General features: G+C 34.8%; 1 protein-coding gene across 2 annotated transcripts in view; it reads left to right on the top strand.

The window, feature by feature from the left end:
- SETD3 (SET domain containing 3, actin N3(tau)-histidine methyltransferase) overlaps positions 1-16,631 on the top strand; it is a 122,066-nt gene that overhangs the window by 86,597 nt on the left and 18,838 nt on the right. For both annotated transcript variants that reach the window (XM_021007299.2, XM_021007298.2), the window contains 2 exons: positions 12,279-12,337; positions 13,151-13,265. In XM_021007299.2, the coding sequence (XP_020862958.1) occupies positions 12,279-12,337; positions 13,151-13,265 (174 nt within the window). The remainder of the gene's footprint in view (positions 1-12,278; positions 12,338-13,150; positions 13,266-16,631) is intronic.

Below are 16,631 nucleotides of genomic sequence, written 5' to 3' on the forward strand. Positions count from 1 at the left end.
CCTAGGGTGATTTTTATGCTAGCATTGACCATGATTGTCTCTACCATTCTGTTTACTGTGACTTTATTGATAAGAAAAAAACAAATGCTTATAAGAAAGAATTATGAATATATGTATTTCAGTAGTTTTTGTTATTAATAACCATTGAATAATATATGTTACATTCTTGGTAGAATTGTAAATTTATCATGGCCAAGAGATTTTAAGATAAACATCTTAGTAGTAGTGGCAGAGAGAAATGTCAGAAGTCAAGGAATTTTAGAACTGGGAGGGAGCATGTTTTCCAGACATGACAAACCTTTGTTATTACTGTTAGCCAAGAGTCTCTCCAGGAAGTTTGTTACTGGCATCAGAGCACACTATCCTGAACTAAAAATTATATGCATGATATAAAAAGTGCGTTTTCTCTCCTAATGCATTTATATATTACAAAAGTGAATAGAAATAACCATTAACAATGATTTTTAATTACAAAGAAGTAAATGCAATTTATTGACTTCTTTGCATCAATTTGTTGTTAATTAAGAATTCAGTTCAACAAACATTGATTTAAGTTAGTGTAGAGGATGCTATCCAGTATGCTGAGAGAAATAGAGTTTAAATGAGCTGTTCCTCATGCCATCATGGACTTAGTCTTGTGGTGGAGGGTGGGGTAGGGTGGGTAATATTATCTACACAAGTAACTATAATGTTAAATAATGCCTGTTACACTCTGATCTGTAAGAATAGAGAAGGGAAAGGTCATTACTACTAGGAGAATGAGAGAAGGCTTTATAGAGAAGGTGATATTTAGGTTGGACTTTAAAATATGAGGAGGAAGTCAAGGTGTGGATGAGGGGATTCCACAGTTGGAAGGGGTCTTAAAAGTGAGATCGTCCAGCAGTAATAAGTACAGAGAACTCCATGGTCAAAGATATGGAGGTGGGAAAGCACAGGGCCTGTAGAGGGGACAGTAAGTAATCCATTTTTGACTAAAGTGTAGCATTCACAAAGGAAGGAATAGTATAAAATAATTGTCGGTTGTGAGTGATGGTAGTAGATTGTGAAGTGTCTTGAATTTTATGCAGTAGGTAATGAGGAGCTTTTAATGGCTTTGGAGAAGAGAAGTTGACATATTCTTGTACAAGGAAGATAATCCTGACAGTAGTAGGAAGAAGGATTGGAGGAAAGAAAGAGGCGATGATAGGATGATAAGCTACTGCAGTAGACTAGCATGGTGACAGAAGGGCAGTGTCTGTGAGAAAACAAGTGGGAAAGAGATTTTGGTAGTAGAAGCAATAGGAATTGGTAACTGGTTAGGATTACTGAAAGAAGGGGGGAAAATCAAAGATAACATCAAGGTTTTGAACATGGGAAACTCAGTAAATAGTAGTACCACTGTCGGAGGTGTGAGAAGGTTTTTTTTAGAGGACAATTATAGCCTCGGTTTTGGATATGTGAGCTGTGTGAGGCACCAGTATAACATACAGATGTGATTATGTAGTTCAGGAGAGAGTTTGAGACTCATCTGTGTCAAAATGGTATTTTGTTCCACTACTGTCCTAAGCCTGAATTGGTCTTTCAAATGAGCATCTGTCAAAATGTGATAGCAGGCACATTTTCATTCAAGTCATGTCTAAAATGGATGAATTACAAAGAGGGTTATTACATTGCATAAGACTCACTCTAAATAGAGCAGTTTTGTTGAGTCTTATGTAACTGCTTTCAGCCACTGCTATAGTGGTAAAGAAAAGTTTGCACACAAAATCTGAGACAGAACTATTTTACACAACTGTGAGCCTGTATTTATTGTTATCAAAATGGCATCCAGTTGGTGTCTACAGAGATAAGAATGTTTTTGGTTTCATTGAGGGTTACAAGATACTACTTACAAATTTCTGACCCTTAATTTAATCTACTCCTTATTTTTCGGATGAACAAGCTGAAGCCTAGAGAGACTTTGCTATTTACTGATAGATAGATAGATAGATAGATAGATAGATAGATAGATAGATAGATAGATAGATAGATAGATATAGGTTTCGCTATCTCTATAGAGTATTTAGTGGCAGAAATGGACCAAGGGCCTTTTTAGCATGAAAAAAAGACTTAGTATTTTAGTGGAAAGCAAGTTCAATATTAAGATAACAGTTATCGGGGCAGCGAGGTGGTACAATAGAGCACCTGCCCTGGAGTCAGGAGGACCTGAGTTCAGATCATTACTAGCTGTGTGACCCTGGCCAAGTCATTTAAGCCCAACTGTCTTAAAAAAAAGACAACAGTATGATGTGGCAGCCAAAATAGTATCCCAAATGAGGGAAGTGATGGACTTGCTACTATATGCCATCCTGATCAGACTACATGTAGGTGCCGCATTTTAGGAAGGATAATGACAAATTGGGGCAACTCTAAAGGAAGGTGGCCAGAATGGTGAGGAAACTATAAACTAGAATTGGTTGAAGGAACTAGGAATGTTTATCTTGGAGAAGAAAAGTTTGGGGGAAGGGGTAACAGCACATAACAGCTGTCTTCATTTGAAGGATTGTCACGTGAAGAAGGGTAGCTAGGTGGCATAATGGATAGAGTGCTGGACCTGGATTCAAGAAGGCCTAAATTTAAATCCAGCCTCAGATACTTACTAGCTTACTTATTAGTGACCCTGGGCTTCAGTTTCCTATACAGTTTACACTGTAAAATGTAAAATGAGCTGGAGAAGGAAATGACAAACCACTCCAGCAAGAAAATCCCAGAAGGGGGCATGAAGAGTCAAGACATAACTGAAAATGACTAAGCAATAATGTGTAATGAAAAGATTATATTTTATTCAGCTTTATTCCTGAGGGTGGACAGGGTGGGCAGGGAGGGGATAGAGGGTTTGCTATTACTGAGAGTTAGATTTCAGTTCAATTGAAGAAAAAGCTAACAATTAGAGCTGTCAGCAATTCAGTTCATTTTAATTCAGTACATATTTATTCAATGCCTATTATGTGCTAACCACTGGAAGTACAAGATAAAAATGAAACAGCCTCTGCCCTCAAGGAACTTATATTTTACTGAGGGAAAACAAAATGTGTATACTGGTAAGTAAATACAAAAAGTTAAAAATAAAGTGATATCTAGGGAAAAGGGAAACCACTAACTGGGGAGATCAGGAAAGACTGCCTGTAGGATATAGCACTGCAGCTAAACTTTGAAGAGAATTAGGAATTCCAAGAGGTGAATATGAGAAGGGAAGAATTTGCAGGCCTGAGGGTACAGCCTCAGCAAAAGCACAGAAGAGGAAGGAAGATAGTCTGCCTCAGGAGGTCGTGAGTTCCATCTCACCAGAGGCCTTCAGTTATAAGCTTGATAGCTACTATTAGGTGACTGTGTGAAGAGGATTACTGTTTGTATACAGGTTGGACAAGATGCACTCTGAGTTACCCCACAGATTAAAAAAAAAAGTCATTACTGCCTGGGGAAATATGTTTAACAGTATAGTCCAAAGGTTCTGGTGTCTGTGATTCATTCTGGTTTTTTTTAGATGGATAATTTAGATGTACATTTCTAAAATGTATGCTTCAGTCATACCATGAATTGTAATCCCTGTTTTGGAAAAATGAGAATGAAATTCACCTCCCTCTTCTGGGTGGAGAGGTGGGGACTGTGGATATGGAATGAAGTGTACGTTAGTATATCAGTGTGCTGGTCTATTTTGCATACTTTTTTTTCTTAATACCAAGAAAGGGTTCTATGTGGGGTAGAGAAAAATAGCATAAAAACAGACAACAGAACTTAAAAAAAAATGAATACAGAATCATCCTCAGAACTTTTTAGCTTACTTATAACAAAATCAAAAAGCATTCAGTTTTTAAAATCTTTTTGAATTTACTGAAGCAGACAAGCAGATATGATTTGACTAATACCCAGATTCTCAAGTGGTACCATCTTCAGCTCAGGCTGCACATATCCAGTCTGTTGCCAAGTCTTGACAATATCACTAGTCTACTTTCCCTTCTTTTCCCTCAAAAGGCACCACCCTAGTGCAGACCCTCATCATTTTGTGGCCAAACTATTACAATAGCCTTCTGGTTGTTCTCTCTGTCTTTTTTGTCTGTTTGTTTTATTTTTGGTGGTAAAATTCTTTTTTTTTTAAATTTATTTTGAATTATCAACAATCACTTCCATAAGGTTTTGAGTTTTAAATTTTTTCTCCCCCTCCCTCACCAACTCCCTCCCCAAGACGGTGCGCAAGCTGATATAGGCTATATGTATACATTCCTATTAAATGTATTTTCACATTAGTGATGTTGTAAGTAAGAATTAGAACCAGTAGGAGGAGCCAGCAGAAAGAGGAAACAAAACACAACAGAAGGAAAAAAAATAGCAAAGAGTATGCTTCGATCTGCATTCAAACTCCATAGTTCTTTCTTTGGATGTGGTTAGCATTTTCCATCATGAGGCCTTTGGAGATGTCTTAGATTCTTGTATTGCTGAGAAGGGTCAAGGCTATCAATATTAGTTATCACACAATGTGGTTATTACTGTCTACAATGTTCTCTTGGCTCTGTTCACTTCACTCAGCATCAGACCATATAAGTCTTTCCATGTTTTTCTGAAGTCTGCCTGCACACCATTTCTTATAGCACAATGGTATTCCAATACATTGATACGCCACAACTTGTTCAGCCATTTCCCAAATGATGGGCATCCTCTCAATTTCCAATTCTTTGCCACCACAAAAAGAGCTGCTATAAATATTTTTGTACATGTAGGTCCTTTTCCCATTTGTGTGATCTCTTTGGGATATAGCCTTAGAAGTGCTATTGCTGGGTCAAAAGGTATGCACATTTTTATAGCCCTTTGGGCATAATTCCAAATCCCTCTCCAAAATGGTTGGATCATTTCACAACTCCACCAACAAAGCATTAGTGTTATTAGTGTAACAATGTGTTAGTAAGGATCTCCCCACTCCAATCTATCTTACACTCAGCTGACAAATTAATCTTTTCTCAAGTACAGGTCTGATCATGTCAACTCCCTTATTCTCCATCCTCTACTCTAAATTCCAGAGGCATCCTATTATTTCCTGCATCAAATATAAAATTCTCTATTTTGGATTTTAAAGCCCTTTGAAACTTGGCCCCTTTCTACTTTCCCACCTTTTTACTCTTCTCCCTGTACTCTACAGTCCAGCAACCCTGGGTTACTTGCTATTCTTCTAACTCTTGCTATTCAGTCTACCTCATAACTGTGCTTTTCACTGCCTGTCTTCCATGCTTAGAATATTCTTCTTCTTCAAGCAGTCTTATGTTTGGGTTCCGAAAATCAACTTCACAAGTACAAGTTGGGGAAATCCTGGTTAAACATTTTGTCTGAAAAAGAACTAGGGGCTTTACTAGGCTGTTCAGTATGAGTCATCAGTGAGATATGGTAGCCAAGTAAACTTATAGAATTTCATTTAGCATAATGCTCAGGACTAGATTAATGATAGTCTTGTCGTATTTTGACACTGTCAGACCACAACAGGAATATTGTGTTTGCCTTTGGGTATCGTATTTTAAGATAGACATCTGAAAAGGATGACCAGGATGGTGAAGCCTCAAGATCATATTATGTGAGACTTGGTTGAAGTAATTAAGGATGGTTAACCTGGAGAGAAGAATTTTGGGGTGTAGGGGGGAATAGAAGAGGAATAACAGCTGTCTTCATGTGTCTGAAGGGCTATAATTAGACTTGTGTTGCTTGGCCACAGAGAACCAAAGTTGGAACAATGGCTGGAAGTTTCAGGGAAGCAAATTTACGCTTGATATAAAAACTCCCTCCAAATTAGAGCTTTCTGGAGCTGGAATGAACTGCTTCAGCACATAATGGAAGTCACAAAATGGACTAATTTAAGTCACCTTATGGTCAAGTAGTGTGCAAAACTGAGTGGCTGCTATAAAATATGTCATCTTTCTTGGAAAAATATTACTTGTATTGCCTGCCTCTTCAGATTATAGTGAAAAACTCATTTTGTAAATTATATGGTGCTTATAAAAAAATCTGAGTTTTTTTTTAAAAAAATCTCTTTCTCCTGTAGTACCTTATACGATGCTTATGCATAGTAGGCATTTAATTAATGTTTTATTGAATTAAATTTATAGAGTAGAAATACAGTTCTTGATTGCCATTGTATCTAGCCATGGCAGATCTACTTGAGGAATAAAACATGAAAGCATAAATATAATTTGTTGACCCCTCTAGTAGTAATCATTTTCACTTCTCTATTTCCATTTCTTCTTTTAACTCTCCTCTATCTAGGAGTTTAAAAAAAACCCCTCAGCTTTATGTATTTGCATTTTTTCCTTATTACCCTAGTCAGTTTCCTCCCTTCACTTCATTCCTAATTCCTCTACCTCCTATCTTTTGCTGTCTTTTCAATCATCAATTTTCTTTCTATGTGTTCTCATTCTTTATCCCACTTTTTTCTTTCAGTTTCCATCATCAGTGCCTCTATTTTTTTTAATCTCATTATTTTTCCCATCCTTTCCTCCATGTGATTGGAACATTACTGTATATTGGCTTGGAGGAGGCTCTTTTCATCTTTGCTGGGTGGGTGGACGACACTCTGAGTCAGTTCATGCTGCCTTCTCCTGCACCCACTCTCTGCAGAGAGTCTGAGATGTGCTCAAAGATCATTTGAGCCAGGAAACTGTAAGATTCAGCAGAGACAGTGTCATACAGTTGCTATCTTTAAGACCTTGCATATCAGGATTTTATTGGATAGTGAAGAAATACCAGATACCTTTCTGTTTGTTCTAGATGGAGTCAGGTTTCTGAACTTCTTATAACTTATATACATCCAATAAGGACCAGAATCAAGGTGCAGTGGCCCTATATCTGATTGCTTTAATCCTTTAAATTTAGGAGAAATGGAGCCATCCTTAAAGTTAGATCCACTTATCCGTTGAAAAAGCTCCAAGCATAGTTCATCTTTACCTTCTTTTTTAATGATCATGAACAAACAAGTCACTTAAATTCCTTCACCTATAAAATGATGGGGTAGACTAGATGACCTTTAAGGTCCCTTCTAGCTCTCCATCAATGATCCTATGATCATAATGAAGGCTAGACTTAATTAGTAGTGTGTAATGTGACAGATATTATCACTTTTACTTAGAAAACTTATCCATGCAATATTGTGTTTTATAAATTAAACTAGAACTAATATGTTAATTCTAAAACTATTTTGGACATCATCACACTAAAGTAAATGCCTTGGAGATAGGAATTGTTTCATTCGTTGTATTTGTATCCCCAGCACCTAGCACTGGGCCTGGCACATGGTCAACGCCTAATAAATGCTTGGTTATTGAATGGTTTGATAGACTAGCACTCGTATTTTTCTGAAATACCCATATTGTGTGGATCCTGTGAGGGTTATAATTCATAAATTTCTTCAAGAAAAAATATTTAGGATTTAACTGAAGTCAAAAGTGTTACTCTGCAAAAGGAAATAGTTTTCCTTTTGGTATACTTAAATACCTTATTGCCAATTAAATTGTTTATTCAAAGACAATAGGAACTTAGGATCTTTAGAAAATTAGTGTGAAAAGAAATGAATATTATATAACTGTAGGTACATAATTTTGAGGCACATGCCATGTCTCAGAGTATTTAGGGTGAAAAAAGACCAGATTCCGTTTACCGCAATTAATCATCTCTTTAGTTCAAACAGCCTTCATTTGAAAATTATAATAATGAAATACTCACCATTGTATTTAGAGGGGAAATTTTTCTATCTCAGATATTTTTTCTTTATGCAAAGCTTTTCCAAGCTATTTCACATATCCTTGATGTTTCTGAATTAGGAATTCAAATAATAATGAATTCTGTTTATTTTGGTTCTCCACAGAGGTTTTGTTGTTTGAGCTTAAAATAAAACTGCAGCTGATTTGTGTAACATATATTAACTGTTTGTTTAGTTTTAGTACATTTCTGTATCTCTCATTTCTGATCAACCTGAAAAATTTACACGCTGTGCAGCAGCCATCTTCTCCTATACTTTATTAAATATCTGTCAATTATAAATATCAAGGTTTTACATTAATGTCAAGATAGTGCATCAAAAATTCATGGAATATGTGACTTTTTCCAAGGGTATTTAATACTTAATGCATTTGTGTCATTTTTCTTTCTAGATATATTGACAGGTTTTATTAAGTGTTTGTTAGGGAGATTTTATTTTTATCAGGGGACTATAAAGAGAAGCTGCATGCTAAATCAATCTTTAAAATCAGGATATTCATTTTTTTTGTATCCTCAGATATTTGTAAACCATAGGTTTTAATGCAGATTTCTTCATACTTTTTATATGTTTAATATTCACAGCAGTGATCCAGTATAGAACTTAAATATGACTAAATATACCGACTTTATCTTGATCTCTTCAAACATAGCTAATAGAATCCAATATGGCAGGTTTTAAAAAATGTGTCTATTTGGTAATGTTTAGCTAGTTTTGATCTTTTTACTGAAATCTAACAGTTTTAGACATAATCATCACAAACATGTTAATTATGTTATATTAGATGTGGTAAATCTCTGGATGTCATAAGGAATAGTACCCAAAAAATGAGGAAAAAAGGAACCTTAAATATCCAGCAAGCTCTTTCTAATGCTTTGTCAACTCTAAGAAAATAGCCATATCTTTATTCTCCAGCTTCAAATTTTTATGTCACTAAACAATAAAAAAGAAACAAAACTAATCCTTGTAATATGGTAGAATTTTTCAGTCTTTTTTAATTCTTTCTTTTAATCTCTTGAAGATATTGTATTTGGGAATTTATTTTGGGTTCAAATTTGGCCACATATTGCTACCTACATTTGGAATGTCTTTGATGTCTACCTATAATAGTACCTTAGGTGAAAAACTATTTAGTGAACTCCTTTATCTCTTTAGTATATAGCTATTTACATATAGCTACATGTAGCTTATAATCACAGCTAACCTAGTTATTAGAGGGAAGACGGTTCCATGTTCCTGTTACATTTTTCTTTTTAATGCATAACTGTTCAAAGAATAGCTACCAAATGCAATAGCCCACAGTAGGAAGGAAAAAAGAAAACCTGCACAGAGTTTATCCTTGAGAATGAGAAATATTCAGGTCATGTCTTTTTTTGCAAAATAGTATCTAAAGGACTGAGCCAAGTACATTTCTGGAAAATCAGAGTCTCTGGAAATGAGTTATTAAGGATTTTTGAAGATATTTTCTTAATCTTTCACTAATATCTAGCAGTGAAAAGCCATAAGTTAAAATATTAATTCTCTCAAGACTTCAAAATAAAAGCTGTTTTGAATAGAAATGTCTTTATTTTTAAAATTTTTGTGTTAGATAAATGGAAAATTATTGATTACCCATAGTCTCCCAGGTTAGTTGCATCATTTTCATGGACAATCTTTTCACAGTCTTTGAAGAGTTAAAAAAAATCACCTTATCCTTAAATTAATTACATTTTATGAAGATAATAAAATTATTTTTTTCCTCAGTAACAGACACCTGAGCAGGTAGCCCTTTTGATTGCCATTATAAACCTAACTGTTATTTAAGTATGATGCCGAGAAAGTCTTGCCCTAGCATAGATGAATCATTTCATAGAAAAGATCTGACAACTAAACTCTATGATTATTACATCCTTTAGAAACATATCTCTACTCTACTGTAACTCCAGTAGGTGGCATTAGTGCCACAATAATGAGATCCTTTTCTAAATGGAAGTATTTGCCAACATCCAAGGTGTCAAATTTTGCCTCAATATAACTGTTAAGTTCATGTTCTGTGGCAAAATAGCTTTTTTTAAATGAAAGTTAAGAATAAGCATACAGTTTTATGTAACACTGTTTCTAAATATTAATGCAAATACTGTATTTTTACAACAATAATACCCTACAAAAATCAATCCGCAAAAATTCAGTTTTTTTCCTTCAGGAGCAAATTTACTAAATCTTTTCAAATAAATAACTATAAGCACCAGGCATGGAGATATTCTAGAGGTATTGGTTCTGAATTTGTGCAAAATCTGGTCCCCAGTTATTGCTTGGTTTTTGTGGAGTTCATTCTTTTTTTTATCATGGTAGTTCCTGCAGTTACCTTTGCTACTGTCCTGCGAAAAAACAGGATATGTTAAAAAAAAAAATCGGTGAGCATAGGGAGATTGCTACATAACTCAAAAAAACCCTCAGGGGTCCAATTTTGAGAATTGCCACAACATGTCATGCTTAATAAGTAAAACTGTTTTTTAAAATTTGCAGTAATTGTGACATATGGCATAGTATACAATATACTTTTAAAAAGCATATTGTAATGCTTGCAAGCAGCAAAAATTGAGCTTTCTTATTACTTTATTTTAAAAAGACGAGATTTGCAACATTACAAAAAGGTCTTTAAGTTATTAGTTTTGTGTGTTAAGGGGATAAGAAAATTTTTGGAATCAAATTCTTAAAGTTCCATTTTTTAAAAACTACTTGTCACTGATTAGATTCTAAATCATAGTCTTTCCCCAGTTTTAGTACTGTAAACAAAATGGGAAAGCTATGGTTTAACTGTTAAGTGTATAAAAATGTTTTTAGGAATAAAAGAATCTCATGCTCTGAAACTCAACCTCAAAAATCATCCATATTTGAAAAAAAATACAATTAAAAAGCTTCAGTTTTATTCCTAGGCTACGCATATTTTTACATCTTGTCAAACAGTGAGAACAACCATAATATAAATGTCAAGAAGTATCTCTGTAAGTGACCTATGCTTGTCTCAGCTATATATTAAATCAACAGAGATTTCATTTAATTTTTATTTTAATAACATATTTAAGTGCCTACTGTGTGCAAAGTACTGTGCTAGATGATGAATTTTCCTCATTTGGCAGATCTTTCAATCCTTGGTTAACAGTTGGAAGCTACTTGCCTAATTATGCTGTTTTGCATATTGACTTGAAATTTGTTTGCTTTATTTTCGTTTTTATAGCAATTTTAGTTTTGTATGAATATGTGACTATTTCTTTTTCTTCCAAAGGGTTAAAACAGGGCTGAAGACTGGAGGGGGTGGGGGGAAAGCAGGCACCTGGGAGCTAACACCCAATTGGCAGCCTTTTGTAATATATAATTTGCCTAAAATTGCGCACTGAGCACAAGCTTTTGTTTTCTAATTGATTTACGGTTTGAGCCACTTTTACCTCATCCCCTACTGTCCTGCACACGGTGCCAGCGAGTACATTACAGTGAGAGATGATAAATTACCATGCACTTGTGATGCTAATGCGTCAAGAGTAAAAACTGCATACTACATAGAGCTTCATGCATTAACAGTGGTGCAAAGATACAGCCAAGCAAAATTTCATTTGTAGCTCAGAAATAACCATTTGTTCATTTGATCACTTACTGCAATCTGTCTATCAGACTATAATTGAACTTGAAGATTGAAATTATACTGTTACAGCTTTTAATTTCTTAATTGAGGCAAAGTTTTAAAGTGCTTGAAAGGTCTAGAGTGAGGTGGGTGGCAGGGTGGGCAGAAAAGATATTAAATATATGATATACTCTCATAAGTGCTAGATTTTAGATATTTTACAAACTATTCTTTTGTCCAGAAAAGTGCAGTAAAATTTTTTAAAGACCTAAAGCTTTTATTTTAACTATAATATCTTTAGTCATTTTGGTATAATTTATTATCTCACATTTAATTATTTCTTGATATTGTATTTTTCTTGATTCTGGATACATGTGTGCGTATAAAATGCACTTGAACAGAACAGAAATGTTATTTCCCTCTAACCGATATAAGTCAGGGGTAAATGAAGGAACTTTCAATATTATTAGTGTCTTTGAATATTCCTTTTATTGGCATGAGAAAAGATTTGAAATAAATTGATAATACATACTTGAGCAGTAATGAATAAAGATGCAAGAGAGAGATAGGACAGTCACACTACTTTTGAAGCTTCGTGTTTTTACTGGATTAGACATTTATAGCACAATTATTCTCTACCTTTTGGAGAGTCAGTCCACCTTAAATTTTATTTTTGTGTGGTGTCTGTGGGTTCCAGTCTCGAAATATGAAGAAGCAGATTTATGGCGGCTGCTGGGCACAACAAATTAAGTTGACAGTGATGTATGAGAGCATAATAGCATGATGATCCCTCTGTAGCACGGCTGGACGCCTCCTGCTTCATTTGGCTCTTGTTAGGATCTGTTAGGCAGCTAAATAATGAAATTCTGCTGACTGATTTCTGTTTTCCCCTTTTTCTCCTTTCTCTCCTTTCTTAAAACTTCTAATTCCCAGACCCATCCTAATGCCAACAAACTGCCCTTGAAGGATTCTTTCACTTATGAGGACTACAGGTTGGTATGCTGTGTTTTCTAAGGTGGGGCTTTTCACATGAAATTTGGGGGTCTGAGAAAGAGAGGGAAATGCTTCAATAAGAAGTAAGCCTGCTGTGACCATTTAAAACATCATAACAGTGATACTCTTTCAGAAGTTATAATGAATAGAGTGGATAAGTATCAGTATTTTAATAGCCATGTAGAAATTGCCATTAGACTGGAGTGGAGGGGGATTAGTTTAGATAGCCAAATGGCACTTGAGATTAAGATTAGTGTGGTGGTCTGGAGGTTTTTTTTCTTTTTAAGTAGAATATTTTAGTGCAAAGTAGGGTCATCTTTTTTGAACAAAAAGACTTAAATCACTGTGCAGAAAATAATGTACACCACACGATGCAATTCTTAGAGGATTTCTGATCATAAAATAGTAATAGACTTTACTTTTCATTGAGGCTGAAATTGAAATAAGATGCAGAGTCAGCATTTGATGAAAAAGGAGGTTAGAGACTTTCTTTTTATAAGGAACGACGTGTTGTTTGTAATAAAGAGCCACCGCAAACCTTATTGGGCCCATTAATGCTAGCCTCACAGTACCCTGTTCCATTTCTAGCTGCCCTTTTTGTGGAAGCAAAACATATCCTTTCTCAACCCTTCACTTGCTGATTTCCTTTACTTCTGTTCTTCCTTTTTACCCTTCCTTCAATGAAGGACCTATACTTAAATGGTGTTAAGAAGCCTAAACATTACCTTCCTTTCTTGAGTTTCTCATTGTTATACTTTGCTGTGCATTTCAATCCCTGCACCCCAGGTAAGGTGAACTTCTCGCTCTTGCAGGTGGGCAGTATCTTCTGTTATGACGCGACAAAATCAGATTCCGACTGAAGATGGTTCCCGGGTGACACTGGCTCTGATTCCTTTATGGGATATGTGCAATCACACCAACGGACTGGTAAAAATTCCATTTATGTCATTTACAAGCATTAGAGTTCAATAAAACGCTGAATTATTATTAAAGTTAATGGCCTTTTGTCATTGTATTTTAAAAATGTCATTCTACCTGCCCTTCTCACAGACACACGTACGCAGACATGCACACGAACACAGCCATCCACTGAGCATCAGTATTAAACTTTTTATTGTGCTACAAACTGAGCCAACATTCTTTTTTTGCAAAAGCATTTCATTGTAGTTTGAGAATTTTCTTTTTTGCCTTTTTTATTTTTCCCCTCCACTGTTCTTTCTTCTTTACTTTCTGTCCATTTTCACTGTTGTATTCTTGTACATGCTTCCCTCCCCCTCCCCTTTCTTTATATAACTCTAAATATTTCTCCATCTCTGTTCAAAGAGTTGTTTTTTTGTTACTGATATTACGGTTGGGGAAGTGAACTTCCTCTTGGCCCCTTATTCCTGCTTCCATTTGCCATCATTAGACTACTCCGGGGACATTTGTGATACAGGATACACTTATGAATTTTTAGGAACAGTATCATCACAACAGTTAAATTGGGTTTTTTTTTTGTTTCTTTCACTGAGACCCCAACAAAATAGCATCATAATTAATAGTTTTTTGTGCCCAGATGAATATTATAGGGCAGAGGAGAACTAGACTATTGTTCCTTATTAGTAAGATGGTAACATATTGCAGAAAATTTTCAGACATTTCTGAAACACATTCTTAAGTCATGTATAGTTTATTTTTTTATGTCATTTACTCTTTTAGAAACAACATGAATGAAATTGCAAATCTTGTTAAAAAGCATTTTATAGAGAGCAAAACAAAATTAGAAATGTACCCATACTTTTAAAGTCTGTGTCAAAAACATGACAAGGAAATCTCAGTGCAAATTTTAAAAGGCATATCAACAGGTATCCTGAAGAATCAAAGTAATTAGATGGGGTTCCTACTCCCCCCAAATTATGCATTTGCATTAATTTTGAAATTTGCTCATATAATTAACCATAACAAAGAACTGACATTTTTATTATTTGTGGGAGTTATTAAATAATTTTCCGTACTCTGTTCTTAATTGGTTTTTCATTGAGACGTGAAATCCAGTACATTTGTTCAATTTAAAATGTTAAATTTTTCAAATGTGTATTAGTGTCTATCTGACACTTTTTTCCTAAATTAAAAAAAATTGCATTCATAAATAAAAATAATGAACCAGTTTGGACCAGTAACAAAAGCCAAATATTTTCTAAAATTTTTGAACTTGAACGAAGTTACAATATCAAAATATTGAACTGAACTAGTACATCACTTGGTTTCAGTCCTTGTCAAGAGCATGACTAATATTTAAAAGGTATGCCATTTGATACCCTCCTTCTGGTTGTTTTTCTGACATATTTTTCCTCAAAAAATAAAACATTTTCCACCTTGAGGAATATTTTCCATTATTCCAAATATGGAAATGGTATTCTCCTGGTTTTACTTTGATAAATTCCAATATAACTTTCTGAGATTGTAGATTACACATGTCAGCAATAATTTCCTAAGAAAATAATGTTCCTGAAAGGCAAAATTAGCTTGGTTGACCAGAATTTCTCTATTTGCATCTGTCCTGATTTTTAAAAAAATTTTCTATCTATCCTGACTACATCACTAAGGGAGTGGGTAGAAATTTGTAACCCAGCAACGCTGTCTGCTTCCAGCAGTGTCCCAAAAACCTGGTTATGGAAGCAGAAAGGGAAGAATTTCATCTGTTTCATCAAAGTGAAACTAGTGTAGCCAACTGTAGTTAACAAAAACAGCAACCTTCAGAAAATGCACATACCACCCTTTGAAATGTTGGATGGTGTGAACCATGTTTCTGGGCTATTCAGGCTTTGAATAAACAAATTTAGAGAACTTTTTAATTTATAGTCATGATTTGCAAGAAATAATTTTAACAAGATTTTAATTTTCTCTTAAATTTATGTGAAAAGAAGCTGCCTTTCTAAGGGCTGTCCAGTTTAAGTAAAGAAGGAACTCTGCATGTGGTTTTGGCCACTATAATAACCCAAGTACACAAATGTGTTATATGAATGACCAGTTCTTTTATTTGAAGATGTGAATTTCAGCCAGCTAGAATGAAAGGCTATCTGAAAGTAAGAGCAGAATTAACAGCGGTGTTTTGTCGAGGCCTTTCTGTTTGCATATTGAAAATAATAATCAGAAATCCTTTAGTCAAGGCAGAGTAGCTTTCACTTTTAGTGTAGTTCTCTACATCTTATGAATGTAGAAGAAAAGGCAGAGAAATAGGATAGTGTAGGTATTGAACTTGACCAGAACTGGCAGGTCAAAGGGTAAGAGCAAATGAAACTCTTAAGGAAAGTTAACTTATCAGTGGAGGTCACCTGACATTGGAGAACTTCCCTCTGACTGGATACTGTCAGCTATTCAGTGTTTGCTTTTCATTGTCGATGATAGTGTTCTTGGCTGTTTTTCTTCCTTTTTATTTTGTCTTTTACATTCTATTGCCTTTTCTGTTTGGTTTAACCTTATTCTCCTACATCGTTAAAACTGTGAGAAAGTGAAGTAAAGCTCAAAAGTTGGTGCTAATTCTAGCTTCAAGTAATGGATCCCATGTCTTCTATTTTACTGTGTGACTCTGGACATCAGTTTCTTCCTCCATAAAATGAGGTTATATTATTATATTATCTGAAAGGCCCCTTGCAGCCCTAAACTCTATGTCCTATGATGTAGAGATGAAAGCAAACAGTAGCATGAGCATAACTCAGAATGCTATTGCCAAGAAGTCAAAATGATTAAAAAACATCTGGGAATTTTGTAGAGGAAATTCTCAGTAACATATGGGGTTGAATTAAATAGCCCCTGATGTCCCTTCCAACCTTGAGATCAGTGATTTTTCTGAAAAGTCTTCTGTGGTCAGGTCTATATTAGATTATAAGTGCTAAATTGGGAATTTCAAGCTTTTAAAAAGGATGTGGAGAATTTGGATAGTTCAGAAATAATAAAAGCTAACATTTCTTTGGTGCTTTCTATATTAAAAAACACTTTCCTCACTAACAGTTCTATAAGGTAAGGAGTGAAAATATAATCATCCACATTTTTGCAGAGAAGGAAGTTACAGTTCAGAGTATGGTGACTTCCCCAAGTCATAACCAGACTATGCCCCCTCGTTAACATGATTAAAACGTTGAAATATAAAATCTATGAGAAAAAACATTTTAATTTAAAGTTAACTTTGCTAGTAGTGGTATTCCTAAATGGAAAAAGGTCAGTATTTGTCTATTAGTGGCAAATTTGAAAGTGATCCAATGGTATTCCTGAAAAGTAGAGCTGTATCAGCTAGCTCTCAGGGCTTCTGAATGA

The sequence above is a fragment of the Phascolarctos cinereus genome, unplaced genomic scaffold (assembly GCF_003287225.1).
Source record: "Phascolarctos cinereus isolate Bilbo 61053 unplaced genomic scaffold, phaCin_HiC Scaffold_2;HRSCAF=192, whole genome shotgun sequence".
NCBI classification, from domain to species: Eukaryota; Metazoa; Chordata; class Mammalia; order Diprotodontia; family Phascolarctidae; genus Phascolarctos; species Phascolarctos cinereus.